The 10,000-nt window shown below is 40.8% G+C and overlaps 2 protein-coding genes across 2 annotated transcripts in view; both read right to left on the bottom strand.

The window, feature by feature from the left end:
- Window positions 1-4,817, bottom strand: part of LOC143020592 (alpha-(1,3)-fucosyltransferase C-like) — a 6,784-nt gene extending 1,967 nt beyond the window's left edge. The window contains exons 1-3 of the mRNA XM_076177027.1: window positions 4,681-4,817; window positions 2,984-3,173; window positions 1,256-1,375 (exon numbers count right to left, since the gene is read on the bottom strand). Coding sequence (XP_076033142.1) covers window positions 1,256-1,375; window positions 2,984-3,173; window positions 4,681-4,711 — 341 coding nt within the window. The 5' untranslated portion in view covers window positions 4,712-4,817. The remainder of the gene's footprint in view (window positions 1-1,255; window positions 1,376-2,983; window positions 3,174-4,680) is intronic.
- Window positions 4,818-4,956: 139 nt separating this feature from the next.
- LOC143020591 (alpha-(1,3)-fucosyltransferase C-like) overlaps window positions 4,957-10,000 on the bottom strand; it is a 20,064-nt gene continuing 15,020 nt past the window's right edge. The window contains exons 2-6 of the mRNA XM_076177026.1: window positions 9,353-9,468; window positions 8,193-8,387; window positions 6,712-6,884; window positions 5,809-5,931; window positions 4,957-5,121 (exon numbers count right to left, since the gene is read on the bottom strand). Coding sequence (XP_076033141.1) covers window positions 5,009-5,121; window positions 5,809-5,931; window positions 6,712-6,884; window positions 8,193-8,387; window positions 9,353-9,468 — 720 coding nt within the window. The 3' untranslated portion in view covers window positions 4,957-5,008. The remainder of the gene's footprint in view (window positions 5,122-5,808; window positions 5,932-6,711; window positions 6,885-8,192; window positions 8,388-9,352; window positions 9,469-10,000) is intronic.

The raw sequence follows: 10,000 nt of genomic DNA, 5'->3' as shown, positions 1-10,000 counted from the left end.
TTACATAAGTTTGGTACCCCTCCAAAATTTCTTAATATTTTCAAAAGTTTCCATGACGGAATGAATGCCTGAGTATTGGGGGGAGGGCAAAAATCAGAGGCCTTCACCATTGAAGAGGGAGCTAAGCAAGGCTGTGTCTTGGCACCTGTGATATTTAACCTATTTCTCACTGTTGTCGCAACCTTTAGCCACAGTAAGTTCAATGATGGCGACGGAGTGCGGATGCCGCCTAGATGGGAACCTCCTTAGCCTCCTTTGCCTAGAGCCCAAATTTACCACCGCATATTTCATGGAACTGCAGTACACTGAGGACTGTGATTTGCCGGCTCAATCCACAGAAGCCCCACAACAGACTATCTTAGTGGTCTCCGGAGTTTACCAATCCATGGATCTGCATGTCAACACAAAGAAGACCGGGATACTTGCAAAACACATAGCAGCCCCAATCCCGCCAATGTTATACACCTCAAGTAAGTCAAGCGGTTCACCTACCTCGGCAGCATAATAACAGCAAAACACAATGTACACGATGAAATTCATTCAAGAATCCACCTCGCATTCGCATCTTTCGGCCGTCTACGTTCTCGGGTGTTTGACAATGGAAACCGAAATATCCGTCTACTCGTAGAAAGCCGTCTGTATCTCCACCCTACTCTACAACTTTTACCAACTACAGACGACACATAAAAGCTTTGGAGGTCTTCCACATACGGTGTCTACAAAGAATCCTGGGCCTAACACGGCAAGACAAAGTACCATACACTGAAATGTTGCATCTTGCACACATCTCAAGCATTAAAGCATTGCTAGCAAAACGTATAGTTGCAATGGGCAGGTATGTCATTCGCATGCCTGCCTGAGAACCGCTATCCTCGACAGATTCTTTACGGTTAACTACCTGATGCACGTCGCAATGCAGAAAAAAAAACGCTACAAAAATCAGCTAAACGCTACACTTAAAAGGTGTAACATCGCAGCAACAGAACTTGAAACCATTGCCTCTGATAAAGCTTCATGGGGTCAAACATATTTAATCTGCTTGTGGATCAATAATTGGGCTCCATAGTCACCTCTGTTGGCATCAACAACAAAGATCCCAGCATCACCACCCAGCTTCACTCATCCCTTATCGGAGCATTGTCGTGTCGAACACCATGGACCGTCCTAAGAAGTGTGTATATGTGTATGTGTGTGTGTGTGTGTGTGTGTGTGTGTGTGTGTGTGTGTGTACGCGCGCGCGTATGGAACCACTCACGGTTTGGACGGGAACTCGATGTCCTCAGTTTGACCCTGGAGCTGAGCGCAAAGGTCGCAGGTGAGGGTGGAAAATGGCTGACCCACCTCGACCGTGAACAAAGTCTTCCACCGATGGAAACTGCAGAGGAGTGACATCATTATATAGATACATATATGCATATATGCGTGTATACATACATAAATATATAAACTTTTTATACATACATACATCCATACGTATATATATATATATAAATATATATATATATATATATATATACATATATACACACATACATACATACATACATACATACATACATACATACATACATACATACATACATACATACATACATACATACATACATACATACATACATACACACGTATATGCATACATACGTACATGCATACACACGTACATGCATACACACGTTCATGCATACACACGTACATACATACACACGTACATACATAGACACATACCTACCTACATACACACATACGTATAAGTATATTTGTAGTGTACTGGCGAAATTTTAATGAATATATGAATGCATACGTACGTACATACATACATACATACGTATACACACACACACATACATACATACATGCACGTATACATTCACGCATATGTACAAGTATAATCATAGTGTAATTTGTAATGTTAGTAGTTTATTTCAACACGCACACTATACTCTGTCACCAAATAAATAGACACAAATTAAACCACAAGAAAAAAATACGAAATAGAACCAATAATATATTATACGATATACAAATGTTAACTTCCCTATTATGTACAATTAATGTTAATGATTGTTAAAACTGTCAACCATTTCAGCAAATGCTATCTCAGCATATCAAATGGTATAAAAACTGGAACCAATCGAGGGAACGGCAGTTAATAGGAGAACGTAGACCCGCTAGGATCTACGTAGTGTATCTTATCGAATATACATGCATAAGGAAAATCAAGTGTTTTAAATTTTCGAAGAAGTCTTACCAAAGACGTGATATACGCCAACCCACACCTATGGATTTACAGGCGAATTTTAAATGAATAAATGCCTGAGTAAGCTTTGATTAGTTGTGTTCATAGTTCTTTGCATATGCGGCAGACAGGTGGGAAAATATCCACGTGAAGATTCAAGAGCTTCACAGTAAAAGGGTAGAAAGAAAAGAAAGCTCCCTTCCTGAGTGTTGCAAGAAGATTTACAGAATCGTTTCAGTAGAGCAAGATGCTGGGAGAAAATGTCCGCGTGAAGATTCTAGAAGCTCGCAACGAAAGAGAACAAAGAGCTCGCTGAGAGAGTCTTACAAGAAGTATTTGTAGAATCATCTCAGTAGACCAATGTGTCCGAGTGGACCAGAGCGCTAGCTTCTGGAGGCGAAAGGTTGTCTCTGATCCCGCTGCAGGGACAACGCGTAACTGTGGCCTTGGGAGATTTTTTGTTCTTAGTCCGCTGGTCTACAGGCCACTTGGTGGCCCATAACCACTTTTGAAGCGTCTCATCATGTCCGTCGGTCCTGCGCCAGTTCCATTCTCTTGGTTCCATTCCACATATCTGCACGTCTTCGTGGACACATCTCCACCAGTCTTTTATAAGTTGCCCAAGTGGCCGTCGTTCACGTACTCCACTACTGAACCTTTTTTCTAGGCCATTTATCTCCTTGTATCCTTGGAACATGTCCCACCCATTTCAACCTTTTTGATCTTATTAAACTGGGAGAACCTCACCTGTTGAAAAGTTCCGAAGAGGAGGCGACCTTCTTCAGGTAGTCAGCGAGGTCTTTCGGGTTCAAAAAGTCCAGGGCAGAGATGTAGGAATCTGGTGGGATGATGTCCGAGTAGTTGGCTCCCCCAAAAACGACAGGGATGGAGGAATGTTTCATTGCTCGGTATATCTTCTCAGTCGCGTAGTCCCAGCCTAGGTATGGGATACAAAGGTACTATCTATATATTTATCTATATACCAAAGGCTTCTCCTTCCTTATAAAGGAAGTAGTTAGCAAAGGCATACACCCACCCCGACACATCCCACTTCCATTCATCACCAATTTAATTCCTTTTCATCTTAGCTTTTCCTGGGTGAGGGGTCGTCACTGTCTTTTGCCCACTCCCCTGGTCAAAAACAATGTAGCAAGACACAACTCGTTTATAGCAGGACCCCACATGAAGACCTTCCCTCTTGGTCCCCTTATGCGAAAATAGAGAAGAGGCTAATTCCTTTTGAGAAGGAGTGAGGGACCGATGAAACTATACTGGGATGATTTGAGCACATCAAATAAGAGAAGAAATGTTAGCAAAAAGAGTGTGTTAGGTAAAGGCTGATGGAAGACCAAGAATGAGATGTATGGACTGGGTGAAGGGAGCCTTGGGTAAAAGAGGAATGGCTGTTGAGCAAGGAAGGGAGAAGACAGGGGATGGGTGTGATTGAAGAATGTGAATGGATGATAAATTGATACGGCCAGAAGAAAAAAATTCCTTGTTTTCTATTATCGCTCATGAGAGGACGAGGAGGGGGTCGCCATGTAAATGAAACAGTGGGGGTAAACCATCTTCGGCCGTCGGGTCCTGCAGTGGATGTGCAATGTCTTGTTGCATTGCTTCTGACCCAGGCAGTAGGCAGGAATGACCTTCCATCCACAAAGAACTAAGAAAGGACAATAAATGGGTGATGAATGGGTACATCGTCTTAAACTAAATGCTGGCTACCTAATGGGTCACTGATGCATGTATAGTAGTAACGACTCAGGAACTCGTTTTCTTGATAATTACAAAGGAATGGAAGCCAGCGTTTGAGTAGGGGTATTTGTCGTACCTTTATTGTATCCAGTTGCTATTTTTGTTACCGTATGGTTATATTGCAAGTGTCAAAGACATGATATGCAAGAGAAAAAAGAGGGAAAAGGGGGAAGAAGAAAAAGAAGTGGAAAAAAGAAGAGGAAGAAAAAAAGAAGAAAAAGAAGAGGAAAAAAGAAGAAGAGGAAGAAGAAGAAAAAAGAAGAAAAAGGAGAAGAACGAAAATGATAAAAACGAAAAAGACGAAGAACAAAATTGATGAAAACGAAGAAGACGATGACGAGGAAGAAAATGAAGAGAAAGAAGCGAAAGAAGAAGAAGAAGCTGATGAAGAAGAAAGAAAGAAGAAGAAAGAAAATGACAAAAGAAGAAGAAAGCAAATGATAAAAACGAAGAAGATGATGAGGAAGGAAGGCTTAGACGAAAAAGATGAAATAAAGAAAAAGACAAAGAAGAGGAAGGTGAAGGAGTAAAATACGACGAGGGCGAGAAAGATGAAGACGAAGAATAAAAAGAAGAAGAAGAAGAAGAAGAAGAAGAAGAAGAAGAAGAAGAAGAAGAAGACGAAGAAGACGAAGAAGAAAAAAAAAAGATGAAGTGAACAAAAAGAACACAGCGAAGCTCTTGCTTACAGATGTTGTTCTCGAAAGCCAGATAGAACATGTAAGAGTCGAAGATAGTCTCGCACGGGTCATTCTTCAGGCGTTTTGGAATGGTGACCCGTGAGCCGCACTCCAGAGGACCACAGTTTCCGAATATGTCCACAGGAACATGCCAAAAATTATAGATACAGTGTATATATAAAAGTAAATAAATAAAGAATTATAATTCAGAAACGTAACCTCGTCTATTTTTGTAGTGTTAGCTAAGATTCTAAGAATTCCCTAAATGTCTTTCTAAGGTATAACATTCAGTATTTCTAATCAATATTTATCATGATTGAGTCCCATGATATATAGCTTACTTCCGAAGTTCTTTCACGTAATGTTCCCTCTTGGATTGAGTTGAACAATCGCTGACGAACCAGACGATGAACTTTGAGCTGTTCTTCGCCGACCAGTAGTCCTGTTCTTCTGCAGGAAGAGGTAGTAGGAATTATCAGAGATCAAAGTTTCTCTCTCTCTCTCTCTCTCTCTCTCTCTCTCTCTCTCTCTCTCTCTCTCTCTCTCTCTGTCTCTCTCTTTCTCTTCTATGTACTAATTTTCTACCTAAAAAACAAAAATACGGAACGTGGTCCGGACCAGCAAAAAGACAATTATCAAGCTCAGAAACTATAACATCGAGAGGAGGGGCGTGGGAAATGTCAAAGTGCTGCACCACCTATAGGAGGGACAACACAGATTCCAAGGTATGTTATGGTTTACCGAGCCCCTGGGGGTTATACTTAACTGATGTCCTGTTTCTAAGTATTGTATTCCTGTAGTTTGTGTTGATTTATTTGCTGCTACCAATTTATTTTTCCTTTGTTCGTGCTAGTTTCAACTGGGAATTTAAGTAATTTTTTTTTTTGTAATCCAGCGTGACTGGAAGGGCAAGTAACTTGTTTTTTTTTTTGTGCATTGTCTTTTTTCTGGTAATTTATTCTAATGGTGTGGGCATTTTGTGTTGTATTTTTTGAAATACAACACTGGTACATGGCACCTCTCATGCCCGCCATTACAAAGAGTGGAACTGGGAAGTCTTGGGCATTATAGGGGTGAACCGAGGGCTACCACGAGTGAGGTGAGAGCTGTGACCACTTGTTCACACACGCCCCTTACTCTGAGGTTCTCTCCGTCGTACGATCCTTCCGTAGGGCACCACAATGTCAGAGTCACGGCGGTAGCTCATCGTAAGGTTGAAGAAGTTGGCTGTGTTCAGAAGTCTATTTTGTTGCACGACAACTGAAAAAAAACCACTTTAAACTATTTCAGTTACAGTCTGTTTATCTATTCTTTTTTATTTCTGTTATTATCAATTGTGTTTCTATTTATTCTATTTTATTTTATTTTATTTTATTTCATTTACCCCTTAGGGCTACAGACAGTAGAATGCCTGGTCCTATCCTTCGTCCCGTTTTAGTCACCTTTTACGACCCAAGTGGGGGCACTTGGTGGCAATATTCTTTCTCCCCTACCCCAATGTTTGGCGGAAATGGAAATATATATTCAGAGAAGTGGTACACGACATATTAAGAGTGGGGGGACAGCAATACGGAGGGACAGTCATAGAATGATATAATGGAGGTGGAGGTAGATTGTAGATTGAAAGAAGCAAGTAAGAGCCTTGGGGGATTAAAAAGTGTAGTGAGAAATAGACATTTGGGAATGCATGGTAAGAGGAAATTATACAAAGGGGTAGTTGTGCACTGTATAAAGCAGAGACATGGAACATAAGAGGGGAAGAGAGGAAGAGTTTAATTGTGTTTGATATGAAATGTCTGAGAAGTATTGTAGGGCTTACATGGTTTGATAGAGTGAGAAATGAGGAGGTTATGAGGAGAGCGGGGCTGGAAAAGGAAATGGGAGATAAAGTTGATGAAATAGTGTTGGGGGTGGTTTGAACACATGGAAAGAGTATTGAAGAAATATTAGTAAAGGAAGTGTGGAAAGCAGAGATGGATGGAGTGAACATGAGGGGACACACACACAGACACAGGCATTGGTCTTTCCCTATACACTAACCTCCAGGACTCTCGAGGGTGAAGGCTATATAGAGCTGCTTAGGATCCCGCACTGCTGGTACCTTCTTTGGATTGTAGTCGATCAAACTGAAAAGGACAGCGTCAGCTTCCTTAACGCGGTCGTGCTTGAACAGAAACTCGCAGTCATTGACTCTGCATTGGTTGAAGTAGTACCTGTCGGTTGTAAACATAACCTATGCATTGCCACACACCTGGAGAGATGGAGTACACCTTGAATAAAGGGTTCTTGTTCTACCAAAAAAGATATACCATGTGAGGACGGACCCTTTATTAGTATGACGTTGCGCTTGTTAGATTTACGTTAAACTATGTACTTCATTTTTTACTTTCTTTTTTAGGAATGTCCCCTTTTGGGGCTACAGGTAGTAGGACTCCTAATCCCATCCCCCGTCCCTTTTTTTGTCGCCTTTTACGACTCAAGTGGAAATACTTGGTGGCAGTATTCTTTTGCCTCCACCACAGGGTAGGTAGGCGAAAAAAGGAAATGAATATTCAGAGAAATGGTACAGGACAGTAACATGGGGTTGGGGGACCGCATAACGGAGGGACAGTCGTAGTATAAAAGTGTCATCATTTCTCTATGTACAGAGTTTTCCTCTATCACAGACAAAATGATGTGTGACTCTGGTCCGTAGGGGCGCCCCATATAGACCCTAAAGTATCAACTGTATGCTACTTTGCCACAATAACATGCAGCCAATACCCCAGACGGGGTAAAGGGGGAGTGGAATATATGGGAAATGAAATGGGTGGGAGTGATTTCTATGCCTTTTTTTTGGCTACCCCCCGTGTAAGGGAGAAAAAGCCTTTGGTATATGTATGTATGTATGTATGTATGTGCTTCATAAACCTTAAGCGAAACGTCGTAGCGATAAAGGCTCCCTTCTCACCTGATGTTTGTTTTCAGCGGTTCGTCGGCAACTACCAGTCGCGTACACAGTTCTAACTCCGTTTGCTCACATATCACACATTTATGTCCAGCTCTTCTATAGTCTCCTGAGACATTTCATTACTGAATGGAGTCGTCAGACATCCACTCAATATCACTTGTTTCTGACGTGAGGGCCCATGTGTGAAACCGTGTACTCTCGTAGAAGTCTATGAACCATGATTTCATATCCATTAACTTAGTTACTTCCCGGCCCCCTTATATGCATTTTTGCCCCACGTTTCGTTCCTAGTCCTAGGACCATCTTCATGGATGTTATGGAATACAGAGGGCACGTGGGATGAGAAGAACACGGCGGTGCAGTTCCTGTCCCAGTTTCATCTGCTGGCAATATAAACAACTTGTGATCTCCGTATTCCATGATGCTCCTGAAGACAGTCCTAGGCCTAGGACCGAAACGTCGGGCAATAGATTCTGGTGATTACGTTTCTTCTACGATATAGTTCTCGGATTTCATAGCTTCACGGATATTGGACATTTGCATGCATGTATATCTATTCAAACAATCTTACCTGGTGAATACAGATTTCCAAGCACCGCTCCCACGATACCAGAAGGGTGTCCATATCAAAATTTTCTTTGGTTCTACCTTGACCTTCAGCTTCGTCCTTCTGTCGTCTTCAAGAGGGACCTTTGCTGGACTAGAGGAATAATTTCTCACAAAATTCCGTCGCACCTCCATTGAGTTGATGAACCTTTGCACGTCACTAGTGGGAAAAAATAATCATCAACATAAATATATATATATATATATATATATATATATATATATATATATATGTATATATATATATATATATATATGTATATATATATATATATATATATATATATATATATATATATATATATATATATATATATCACAACTAAGTAATGTCGTAGCACATTGGTAAAATTATACTAATGACCCACTTTCGGAGAAGAATAGGCGAAAGTAAAAAGATCCGTATATTTCGATCATTATCTGTGATCCTCTTCAACAGATGCCGAAGAGAATTACAGATAGTTACCGAAATATACGGATCTCTTTACTTTCGTCTATTCTTCTCCAAAAGTGGGTCATTAGTATAATATATATATGTATGTATATATTTATATATATATATATATATATTTATATATATATATATATATATATATATATATATATATATACACAAAGCCCTCTGTGAGGGGCACCGTCCTAACCTCCCGATAGGGGGAGTGTGTGACGTTAAACCATATCATCATTACTATTAACATACACACACACACACACACACACACACACACACACACACACACACACACACACACACACACACACACACACACACACACACACACACACACACACACACACACACACACACACACACACACACACACACACACACATATATATATATATATATATATATATATTATATATATATATATATATATATATAAACACCATGTAATGACGAAACCTTAATTAGTTTCTTTTGTATGAGCTTTATTAAATTCATAATCTAAGCGTCGTGATTTATTGGCTCCGTCCTCACATAGAATTGGCGGCAGCTGCCAATTGGATACAACTATTATATGTGAACTTCTGGTTTGTAACGATTAGGTTGATCTTGTTTGGGTTTGGAGAAGCCGAAGTTCGACTTCTCACGAACTGATGTCAGGGTTTATGATTTCGTACTAAAAGGCTCCGAAGCAGAGTATGTAGGCGACCGCGATAACCACGTAAAGTACAGCTAAACGTTGCGGTGATCCAAACTTCAGTCGAGGACAGAAGCTTCTGAGGTTGTTGCGCATCTGCAAAATATAAGTAAATAAATATAAAAATAAGTAGAAAAGGTTAATAAATTGGCATCTGAATAAATAAACAAACGAATTAATAATAGATAAATTAGTTAACTAATACATGAAATAATGATTTATTATTGATATAGGGCCCCTAATCTTTCATCCCCTTTTGACGTCGTTGTGGGGCTTACGTGACGACGCGACGGCCAAGGGGCGATGTCGTCGGGGCACTGACAAGTTCTCTGAATTTTGGTGACCTTGCTTCTCGGCTGCTGACACAACAAATTGTAGTCAGGCCTGTCTTCTTCTGACTATTTCGTTCTTCCCTCCTTCATCTTTTGGATAGTTGATGACCTTAGCTTGTCTTGGACTTAGGAACTGGATACTCAATATCTTAGATGTATTCACCCTCTGGCAGGCCCATCGGGGTGCAGACTCCGGTCTGTTAAGAGTCGGGTCTTGGGGATCAGGTTGCAAGTCCCCTGTATTTGTGGGTGATGGGGGCACCAGGCCCCAGGGCTGACGGTGGGAGGGGTTTTTA

The sequence above is a fragment of the Oratosquilla oratoria genome, chromosome 40 (genome assembly GCF_046742065.1).
Source record: "Oratosquilla oratoria isolate Oo_2021 chromosome 40, ASM4674206v1, whole genome shotgun sequence".
Lineage (NCBI taxonomy): Eukaryota > Metazoa > Arthropoda > Malacostraca > Stomatopoda > Squillidae > Oratosquilla > Oratosquilla oratoria.
The sequence above is the reverse complement of the archived record's forward strand: the minus strand, read 5'-3'. Positions and strand labels throughout refer to the sequence as shown.